The sequence below is a fragment of the Phaethon lepturus genome, unplaced genomic scaffold (assembly GCF_000687285.1).
Source record: "Phaethon lepturus isolate BGI_N335 unplaced genomic scaffold, ASM68728v1 scaffold8579, whole genome shotgun sequence".
Classification (NCBI taxonomy): Eukaryota; Metazoa; Chordata; class Aves; order Phaethontiformes; family Phaethontidae; genus Phaethon; species Phaethon lepturus.
This window is the reverse complement of record NW_010564180.1, coordinates 25,321-37,419: the sequence shown is the minus strand read 5'-3', so window position 1 is coordinate 37,419 and position 12,099 is coordinate 25,321. Positions and strand designations below refer to the sequence as shown.

Here is a 12,099-nt window from a genome sequence, read left to right as displayed (position 1 = left end):
TTCCAATTTCGTGTTGCAGTTTTAACAAATCTCTTAGAGGTAATTTGTCCTATGGAAGGAAACCACATAGTTATACACAGGCATACTGGTGTAAAATAATGTACACATAGCAACAGGGGAAAAATATCACTAACAAGATGATGTTTTCATCACCCACTTTTAGAGTATATACTATCCTCTTAAAAATCCCTGTGTTTCATAATTAATGTGCTTTTAGCCTGAGTAAAACTGCATTAGTTTTGAACTTCGCTTTGGCAAGTACATAGATTATTAGACTTTTTTATCAGTCTAAATCAATTAAGAGAAATATGATTTCAATCGACAGGATAAAAGGAAGGTAATATTCAGGTTCATTTTTGATTGTGATGATACATCTCACATATGGCCTTAAGTACAGAAAACAGTACTCAGAGGGAATCTAACAAAAAGAGAATTGCCTGAGGCAAACTAACCACATGAGTTCCCCTGATTGGTTAGTGCTATCATTAGTGCCACTGCTGTTTAAGAACTACACACGGACAGGACAGGGTGACAGCTAAGACTTTAAAGCCTATGTATTTTTCAAACAGCTTTTCAAACTGTTTTTCATGACAGAATTTTTTTTCAGCTCTATCATTAACTGCTGACAAGCTGACAGAATAAATACTTCAGCCTTTCAGAAACCATCTAACAATCTTCCCCCCCTCCTTATTTTTGATGTGGGGGGAGGAGAAGAGGAAGGAAGGAAGGAAGGAGATGAAGATATGAGTTTCTTAGTCTTACCTCATCAGTTTGGGTGAGGAGTTGGGTGAATTTCGCATGCCTCCATTTCGCTGCTTTTTTTTGGGTGATAGCGTTGACGGCTGCTCATCTTCAACTGGAAATATAAGGAACTCATGAGATTAAGTACTGCTCTAAGTGGAATATGAAATACAAGTGAAGTAGCAAAGAACACACACTCTATGTCCATTCACGCACTGATACTTCATTGCTAACATAGGCCCAACAGTAATAAAAATCAAGTACATGTTAGTCGAAGAGATTGGTTTGAAGGAGAAGCAGGGAAGAATACCAGGGTTTTGAACACAGGCGTTCAAATTGGTTTCATACTTCAAAAACAAAGTGGGGGGGAACCACATTCGGGTTATTCTTAGAGTTATTTTCAGTTAATCTGTGCTACAGAAAAGTAGAATTAGTGCTCTGCTATGTTCTCAGAAAGATGAAGTACTGTTTGCAATACCAACGTAACAGCTGCCAGCCTGCTTTTGCTAATGAACTAGACACCAGTTCTTGCTCCTCACATGCCAAACAACAGAGTCTTCATGAAGAGATGTAAAATATTCAATGCCTTGATGTTCAATGATTCAGTTAGTCGGGAACGTGAACGCAGCCTGCCATTGTGCACAGATCTCCAGCACAAGTCAGACCTCATCGCTCTACCCTTCTCACAAAAGGGAGTTTTAACAGGAGTGAACAGAATGAGGTTGAATGGAAGTGGGGAGACAATACCTGTATAACAGAGGATGCATGTGTTATGCAATCTTTTAATGAGGATGAGGTGCATTTTCAATGACAGATCAATTTCCAGATGTAAAATCACTTACAGTTTTGCCAATCATAAACTACTCTTGGATAACCTATGTCACAGTACGTATTGCTTAAACAAGTGCAGCTTCCTAGTAACTCATCTATAAGAATTAACTACCATCTTTACTGTTTCAAGATTGTTACTGCACTTGATAATCTGCACATAAGGTTTACATGTGCTATCAAAGGGAATTATCTTATGCCTGCTTTCTCAGATTCACACAAATGCTGAATTATTCTAATATAAAGAAGGAAAAATACTCTTTTTTTCCCCCAATCCTATTGTTAACTGAAAAATTAACTAGAAGATAATATAACTGATGCCTAGGAAGTTGTTACTTTAAAGCTAAAAGGAAAGAGATTAGTAGTAGTAGTAGCTATATTAAAAGAGCTTAATACACATTAGCAGTGCACAAGCAGAGGCTGGAAAAAAATTCTATTTGCAACAAGCTACATAGGAACAACAAAAAACCCTGGATATATGTCACCTGCCCTAGACTTATCTGGGAAGAAATTAAGCAATATCCTTCTGCTATAACCCTCTTCTGACACTATTTGGCTACAGACTGCATTCTAGCCTGTCATGTCTGTCTGTTTGCCCAAGTCTGCTACGGAACTTCATTTTGCCTTGGTCAACATCAAAGGAGTGGCCCTGAAAAGACAGATGTGCCGCCTTTTTAAGTGACATGGCATCACCTAACACAGCAAGGAAATCAAAACAAAAGAAAGCACTGCCAAAGAAAAACAAAGAAACAAACAAAAAGCTAACCCCAAAATAAATGCCCCAGAGAGCGGTGTAAAAGGTAATACTTAGATGAGAGCAATGACTCTCTAATAATGATTTATTTCGCTATCTTAACTTTCTTTTCTTCTCGGGCAGCATCCCCAAAGACAAAGCCATTTCCTTATCATCTGACACTTTTTCCAAGTCAGAGTCCTATAGTGGAAATGCGTACTGATGACTAGTCATGTACCATTTTTTGTTTGGCTGAGAGATACATAAGCCCATAGAAAATTCTCAAAAATATGCAAACTGAATTTTCCTTTCTGTGACAGTTTGTTCAGATTAAACTAGATCACTTCAGTATTTAGCTTTTTGTAACATGAAATGAATATGCACAGAATTGTTTTGTTAGTAGTATCTTTCTATTTCTGGTTATAACAAAGCACAAATATATGTGCACTTCAGAACACGCTCTGTAAATCACTCTCTTGGAGATGGCCTAGTCTTGTTTTAAGCTTGTCTATCAAAAAGTTATTCGCATGTTATTCCACACAGACAATAGGTTGCTTTCAAGATGTACGCTGTGCTCTCTTGTTCTTTATAGGATATAAATATTCAATTCCAATCTGATGAATCCACCACTTAAAAGATCAAAGGAACAAGACCATGCAAAATGTTCCTTCCAGAAACCAACTATAACTGATATGTTTTGCTCTCTTGGTAGCAAAAATTCTAAATTTCACTTCGCTTAATCTGCTACCATGGCATTACAGAACGTTTGTCAAGAGATGCAGTATCGCACCGTACGTACATTGTTACACTATTTTAACCATTTAAGGAAGATGTATAGTCATCAGGACCATGCGCAAAATCTTACATTAACACAAGTCAACTGTAGATCATATTATAGTGAGAAATGAACAACATGAACAATAGAAAACACTATTAAAAAAGAGTACTTTTCCAAGTTTTCACCTAGCTAATAAGACTCCTGTCTGATCCTTTCAAATACTGAAGTTAGTACAATAAGGATCTGTTGTACTATATGGTCCAACATTTGTGCTCTCCAGTGCTGCCAGGCGATGCTACTCTGCCATCCAATTAAACAACAAAGTCTTAGTAGTAATCATGCAGAATAACCATTTCTGGAACTAGATTTCTAGCAGTCTGCAGTTATTTTTGGTATTGCGACTACAATAAATAAGCTCCCTCTTTTGATATGTGCTTGTCATATTCAAACCATGTTACTGTCACCAATTGCCTAGAAAGTCCAAGGTTAATGTGGCTCCCTAGTTAATACCCGTTAGCAAAGCCTTCTGAGGGACTTCTCTTCGTAGCTAAAGCAATACCTTGCTCAAGCAAGGAAGCCATTTATTCTCATTGCAGCAATGAAAGGTGATCTATCTTAATCATATCACATCCAAACAAGATTTTGTTTTTCCATGAAATCTGAGTGCAGAGTTTACAGGGCATCTGCATTTTAGAAACGCAGCTCCGTAAGAATAGGGGAAGGGAATCCATGAAGCTGAAATATGTGAATGATATATAATGGACACCATTACCTATGGCTTGGTTCCCAAAAGTGTTGCAATGATAACTCAGAAGTGGCTTCTTAGTAGTAAGTAGGACATAAAACCTATTTAATTATTATCCTTCAGATACTCTTACCAATTTCCTGCATATTTAAAGAAATAGATCTAGCAAAATTTTTAGTAAAGCCATAAAATATCATTTTAGTTTCATGGTTGCTGTGTCTCCATTATTATAAAAGGGAGTCTTAAATTTGCTTGTTCTTATGAAAGACAACCATATTTGAATAATGGGCTGTGATATATGACAACTCAACTGTGATGTTGTATGTTTGACCCAGTGCTTTTGTTAATGAGAATGTGTCCCCATTTTTAGTATTTTTGATGTCTTTATGCTACAGGATTTGTATTAAAATACAGTCATATTATATTATGCAGACCTTCTTTACCAGCTTTCATGAAAATTGCAAATAAGTTCAAGAATTGGATACAGAATTCTATAGAATTGGAACTCAATCCTGCCTCCGAGTTCTAATGAAATTCAAGAGTCTGTTTGCACATCCCTAAGTATAACACTTAATGTACTGTTGTAACAATCCAGTGCTCACTTGTCTAATAGGCAGAGAATCTAACAGTTCTGCAGTTCAGGAAGACTCAGTGCTAACAAAATGTCAGGCAAGTCTAATGAGGCTTCAGATGCTCCGGTTTATGCTGGAGTTTAATTTAAAGTTACACTGATGTTTCAACATGTTTGCTTATTCTTGAGTAAAGAGGATTCATTATTTCAATGACATAACCTCCAGACAATGTTCCACGAATTGATTTAAGACGTGCTGGTAATTTTAACAGCCTTAATGTCGAGCTGAACATCTGTAACGACATATTACTTGACTTTTATCCTCATTTCATTTTTTAAGCAAAATAAAGGGAACGTCTTTCAGAAACAGTGGACGAGTTCATAACTTTTTCTTTGTTATTTTGTTACTATTTTTTAAATAAAGCTGTCTCCTTCACTGCCTCTCCCAGGTCACTAGAAGAACAGTTTACAGACACTGTTTTTTAGATCCCCAAAAGAGCTCGCGTTTGAAATAACATCTATGTTACCGAACATCACACGAACTGGAATACCTGCTAAACTCATTCTGCCTAGCATGTAAATGCTTCAAAGCAAATAAATCATATGAAAGGTAAAGCACAAACCACCCAGAAACATTAGTTGACTAGCTATCTTGATTAACTTATTAATCACCACATCTGGAGAAACCCACATCTGTAAGCACTTAACAGAGCATTAGTAATGTCATAGTCACATTGAAAACAGACTGCAAAACCATGCGCAAACCAATCTGTATTGCCTTATGCATCCAACTACGGGGCTACCTACAGAGATCTTGGTTCAACCCAGGCTTTTGGGACTGGTAGCGGTATTTTACAGGCAAGCTGAGTGCCCTTTGCAATCTACAGTACGTAGATTTTCCTTGTTCAACAGAACTCAATAAGTTAAGGTGCAGCAGCGAGGGGCTGTTGGGTAGGAAGAGGCTCCCTTTACGGTTATTAACAAGTGGAACAGGTTCCGGGATTCCTTCAGTGGACTTGGCACCAACCAATGCATTAGTAGTTGCATTCTTGAATTGATATGAACATTTTGGGTAACTTGATCTAGCTGCATTCTTTACTTCTAAATAATAAGAAAAAATTTAAATTAATGTCTTTGTATTAAAAATTATTTCAAACCACAGGCATTAATCAATTTTAATATTACGTGGAATCACAGACTTTAAAGCTTAAAGTATCAGTTTCTACAGCAGAAATAAAGGTTTATACCTGCAGCTTTCTTAAGTTTTTTTTCTAAAGATGGCTTTTTATAAAAGAATACTTATAAAAGGATTATTCCACAATATTATCATCTTTAAGCAATAATCCCATCCTAGGGTAAATGTGTCTGAGGCAATGCTTATTTCCCACATGTTGATAAAGGCTTTGAGATTTACGAGCTGTGGAAGATGTTCATTCCTTTGAATCTACTGAAAATGACAGGGGAGGTAGAGCAATCTGCTGCTATTAAAATAAATAAGGAATAATACAAAAAAGTAAGGTCAACACTTCAAATTGTGCAAGCATACTTATGGAATTAAACAGATGTTTAGGAACCTACATAAAAGTTGTTGGGTATTCAGAAGTCCTGAATACTGTAAATGTCAGGAGATCATACATAGCACCTCTGAAAAGAAAGCTAATAAATTTAATTTCCTAAATATGGATTTAGTTTGAAACTGTGATTCTTAGTCTTCCATTTCTAATATATTAATTAAACAATAATTAAAGAAAATGAAACAAACCCCCCATATTAATACCTCCAACAAATGCCATCCTCTGTAAAAGATAATAATAAAATGTTTTTCTGGTAAAAATATGCAGTAATCATCTTCTCCTAATGCTTATTTCATTCTGAATGAGTATATTATGGAGAAGAAGGTATCTTACTGAGTCACTAAGATATTATATTCTGTTATGCATTATGAGGTGAGAAGGTTGGGTAGGGAGTAGTTTATGGACTGATAATCTTGCAGCATTATTTCGGTATGTTTCAATTGCCTTAAAGTTTCCAAGAAGAACTTCAAGTAGACAGTAGCTCAAAATTGTTTGAGGAGACTGGCATGGTTTTGGCATCTTTTTCTAGTTTACCTTCAGCTAGAAATGCTATCTGGTAAGGGGAAAGATACACAAATAGCATCCACATGCTTGCCATTTGTTTTCAAAGCACAAAATCTGTGTCTCTCTCACAACAAAAGGTGATTATATGCGAATTACAAGAGTCATCTGAATGCACTTTTTAACAAGATTCAGCTATTTGGTGACAAAGTATCCATTCCCATTCAATGATCTCTGAATTGATGGCTCTACTACACTGACTGAGGTGGATATAAAAGCCAGTGAGAACAGAATTAGAGTCTAACTCACAGTGTTATTCTGCTCTTTGCCAATAGTAGTAACATTTAAAGTATAATGATAATAATGCATACTCATGAGAATTAACATAGATTTTAAATTATTGGAGAATAGTATATATCTTTGATTGCCAAAACTGCCACAAAAAATGCTGTGTGTCATGTTGGATACACAACTTGAAAATTATAAATCTTACCTTGGAGTTACTGGGGTTTTGTCAAATCTCGTACTTCTATCTTTGACACTCCCCCAGTGAAACAATTTTCAGGTTATAAAATATATCTGCAGAGACCTATCTCCCTACACAAGTCACTGGTCAAGCATATATTTGAACATTTTGAAATACATGAACTTGGTCCTGTTTTTAAACTACAGACAGTAATATTGGAAAAATTCTTTACAAATCTACATGCCTGCATCAACGTATCTTCACATACAATGGAAGAAGACCAAACTTTATTAATAATGCTTATCCACCCTCCAATCAAATTGTTTAAGAAACATTATAATCTTTTTACAGCTTCTTCTGGAGTTCAATAGGTGATAGTTTCAGCTACCAGACCTGGCTACTAAGCACTAAACTTCCCTAACAGTGTATGTCTTATGGCATATTCCATGTAGACATAAGCAACCTTTTCCAAGATTTTGTGCTTGCAGTGGCACAGCACAAGCCGGAACTAAAATACCTTTTCTTATGGTACGACTTAATAGCTTGAGCTTGGCATCATATTTAACAGCATCACATGATCTTGTTCAGCATGAAGGCGGACTGAGCTGCTTAAAACACATCCTACTTTCCTTTGTTTCCAAAGTGTAGATATGGTACTACCACTGAAAAGCAAAACATTAAACAATGGGGATAACAGAGTTGCCATTTTTTTGTCAAATTCCTCCAGATTTAGAAATTCTAACTACCAGTTTCATCCCATGACCTCTAACCTCCTGCCTCTGACAAGAGCTCAGCTGCTTCAGATGAAAATGGAAGAATCCCCGCTGTAGATGACTATGAAATACCTTGTTCATAGGGCAAGTTTCCTTCTGACTCCGAAATTTATGGCCCATTTCTTTTTACTCAATCTTGAAAAGGCAAGACTACAGTATAATATCCAAATAACCTAGCTTTGGTACAGCTAATTATTTCTTTATCCATACCTCTAATACAATTACATATTTTTTACCCTAGAAGAGTAAAACTGGTTATTTTTAGTCTAATAGCATGTCACGTTGTACATGTACACTGAGCCACAGACACAAGCGTGTCAGGATACACGTGGAACTACACGTGCAAGCACAGAGGTGCACTTTTGAAGACAAGATATTATTGTGCTTTCAGATTAAGCAGTATTGTACAACTAGGAGAGAAATACAGGCCAAAACCGTCCCTTCTGCAGATATATACTACAATGTGCAGAACCTGAAACACCTATGTTGTTTATAGCATCCTGTTCAGCAAAAGCAGTTTCCTTTCATTAATGATTTCCTAAATATCTGATTGGGTGCTTGCATCACTATGTGGGCTGACTTCCATAGAAAACATATCTGGGAAACGAAGGTTGCTGCTAATTTTGTGGAACTAAATACGGCCTCACACGCTGCCACTGCCTCACTAGGCTTGGTGACCAAACTGCCTGGACTGGGGTAATTTGTTGTACCACTGTGCAATGTTAAACCACAACCTCCAAATCCACAAGGGTTCTCTTCCAAGTATGCAGGGAGTTTAGCACCAGTGAGTCTACTAAAAAAGAACTATTTTCTAGTCATAGTTAGATTAGTTTCTCTTTATCTGATATAACATATGCCTTTATTCTCAATGGAAACGGTCACAGGACAAGTGTGCTGCCTGCATTGTTTATTCTGCCAAAGTTCATTAGAACTATTCAGGACACTTGTCATGTATCTGTAAGGCATTATTATTGTTAACTAAGAATAGAGATACTGACTGGTCATTTTGCGAGTAAATTTTGAATATCTTCTTGAGAATGGCAAACGATAACGAAGTGCATAGGAGTAGCGTAAGAAATTCCACGTTTCCTGTAGTATTTCCAAACTGCACCCTGAGTGAACACTACCTGCTTTTAGTAAATGCTGTACAGAACTTGCCCAAGAAACCTGTCAACATTAGACAGGTAAAAAATAATGTCTATAACATGTGGGATATTAATGTGATATATGTAAAGGTATTTTGAAGCTGCATACATTCCTATTCCTTCCCGCCACCCTCAAGAACTCCCTTTCAAGCTCGACAAATATATACTTGCCTACAGACTGCATTAGGGAATCATGCCTGTTTTTATTTCTATACTTTTTATTTATTATAATGAAGATAATTTGAAATGTAATCTGCAACTCTCCGAACATTTTTAAAACAACCAATGCGGTTAATCTAATGCCTATGGCAATCTCTATTTATTCTTTGTGAGCATACACTTGCCATAACTTAAAACTGGGCTGAGCTTCAATTTAAATGTAACGAGGCAGAATACCAGTACAGTGCTTTCAACAAAATGGCTGAAACTGGCTTCAGCATGATTTGCCTGGAAGGGAAGATGAAAATGTGTTTTAAAGGAGAAAAAATATCCTGACCAAAACCAGACATTCTAAACAACCACCACCGATACCCACTGCTCCTTTCCTTCCCCATCTCTATCAGCTGCTAGGCTTTCAGCACCGTTTTTCGCCAGACACTAGCACAGTGTTTTCCTTCACAGTCAGCCATCAGCCAGAGCTGTCACTTGCAGATACTTCATTTTGTTTCAGTCTAATTCATACTGCACCCCCTTAATCTCTGCAGCGAGTAATGCCATGTCACCGTGCAGACATGCCAGATTCAGCACGAGAAGTCTAGAGAGTGTTTTTAACAGTTAAACTGTCTTGGTCTGAAAACATATTTTATTTCTCCCCCCAACTTAAACGTTCTCTTTCTCCTAAGCATCTTCCCAGCTGACCTCCAAAGGAGCAATCACTGTTCGGCAATCTGCTGTGTCTTCCTTAAAGCTCAGCTCTTTCACGTGGCGGGTGAAGACAAGCTGCAACCCTGTACTACTAAATGCAAATAATCGATATGTTGATCGAGCTTTTGGCTACCGGAGTTCTTGTGATGGGCGTGACAGTGAGCATGACTTCCCTCTTTCAATAACAAGGCTGTTTAGACTTTGCTACCTACCACTTTGTGAATCAGGCAACTGAAAATACCCACAGCAATTCCTCCAAACTGTCAGCTATTGCTGTGATTCCACCCAGCACCCCCTGTACAAGACAACAGATTAACCATTAGGCTAGATATGTTGAAAATATACAGCTTCAACCTTTCCCCAGCTAGCTCAGAGCGATGTATAGATGATTATTTCAACCGTCAGCTGCCGCGTAGACTTAAACCCCTGCACAATAACTCCTGGATTCATCTGCCCCTTGTCAAACTTGCACAGCTTTAGTTTGAGCATACATAGTGTGGCAGTTTCACTGCGGATCCAGAATAATCCAGACGGCTGCTGTCTCTTTGTTAACAGGAAGCTAAACTGATGAGTTTGTAATGCATTTCTTATCAAAGGTAGTTTCAGAAAAGAAAATGTGCCCAATCAGTCAGGGTCGGAATTTAGCATAGTATCGGAATATGGTTTAATCAGAATATTTGTTATTTGTTGGGAAAAAAATATTATCCGTCCCCTTTAAAAATCGCTTCATGCCAATGAACTATTTACTTCACAAATTTATAATTAGTGCTTGATTTTTTGGTGGTAACAGATGCAATGAAATCATTGACTAGGAACTACAATGCAGGGGTGCTTGATGAGATACAAAAATGTTAATTTTAGAAACTGAAGAGCAGTGTTTGCTTGGTGTCTGAAATGGTAATTCAAATGAAACAGGATTGCTGTTGTGGTTTCTACATGCATTACAATCTCAGGGAAATGCATTTCACTGTTTTTTTAATGCAAAGAGAAACAGATATGCTGCGTACCTCTACATACTAGTATCGTTAGAAAAGCAAGTGAGGCACACTGGCTTTTAGTTGCAGTGTGTGCCATCCGAAGCAGGTAAGAAAACATCAACATTCGAGAATGTCAAGAATGCATCACCTCAGAACATTTTACAAATACTGAATGGTGCCTACATGAGACATTCTCTTTGAAACAGCATAGCCCAAGAAACACCCTTTTTCTTTTTCTTTTTTTTCTTTTTTTGTCCCAGGCTTGCACCTTTTGGCTAAAGGCACATAAAATTGAACGACAAATGCATTGCTCTTTTTTTTTTCCTATTGGCATCCAATGTTTACATTTTACATTAATAATGCACAGTCTTTCAGTCTTAATTCTCCTCACACATAAAGGATTGAAAGTCAGCTACAGATATGCTCCTCACCTTTGTTTTTCCCTGAATGCTGTAAAAAGACAATTAATAGAAAACGTGGAATGTTGCTAAGTTGGATCCTGCTATGTATTCTAGAAGGCTGCTCTGATATATTCTGGGAAAACATAATAAACTTTAAGTTCCTGAGCTTTTAGGGTTACACATGTATATAGGTTTCACACTACTATAACTTATTTTTAGGTGTAGAGCAACCCCCTAAGGTTACTGTAGAACTTTGATTTTAACTCCTCCAATTTAATTCAAGAGCATAATTGTTACCAAAGCTTTCCAGAGATACCACTTGCTCTCACTTCTCTATTACTGTGACTTTGGCAAGCAAAGAAGTGGTTTAAGGCTGTTCAAACTGTGGTTGATCTAAAGTGCACTGAAGTCAGAGAAGACACATTGACTTCAGTGGACTTTAGACTGGGAGCTGCTCATACCTCATTCTTCAGGGTGCAAGCTGATAAAATGGGGCAGGAAGAAAGCCTTTCCCATATATAAAGCATTTCACAATTGGCCTGGGCAATTTAGAGAAGAAAGGCTTCAGATTTCATGGACCTGGTTTCTTGTTCCTGTACAGAAGTATATACACAATGTGACACTATTTGTACGTAACAACCATCTTCCCTTCCCCCTGACAAATGTGCACAGTAGAAAAAAAGCTACTTTATTTAATTCCTAATTAAATCCTAATTTAAATTTAGACTAAGTCATAGGTCCACTGAACCTTGAACATATTTTCCGGTTCAGATTTTAGTATTCCCTCACATATTTTTCTTGATTTTTAGTCTCCACTCTCCATCGTCTTCTCAACTTATGATTCATTCTGTAATTGTTTATTCAAGTTATTATATTGTTATAGGAAAACTGCCAAATTAAAAGTTAAAAAAAAAAGCTTCCCTGGACTTTTTCCCCCCTGTCTATTTAATCATCCGATTGACTTCTCCATGTGTTGCACCTAAAGAGAATATCATTTGGGTA

At 37.1% G+C, this 12,099-nt stretch overlaps 1 protein-coding gene across 1 annotated transcript in view; it reads right to left on the bottom strand.

Moving 5' to 3' along the window:
• LOC104626766 (calcium-activated potassium channel subunit alpha-1-like) overlaps nucleotides 1–12,099 on the bottom strand; it is a 98,651-nt gene that overhangs the window by 69,057 nt on the left and 17,495 nt on the right. The window contains exon 2 of the mRNA XM_010294786.1: nucleotides 763–856. Coding sequence (XP_010293088.1) covers nucleotides 763–856 — 94 coding nt within the window. The remainder of the gene's footprint in view (nucleotides 1–762; nucleotides 857–12,099) is intronic.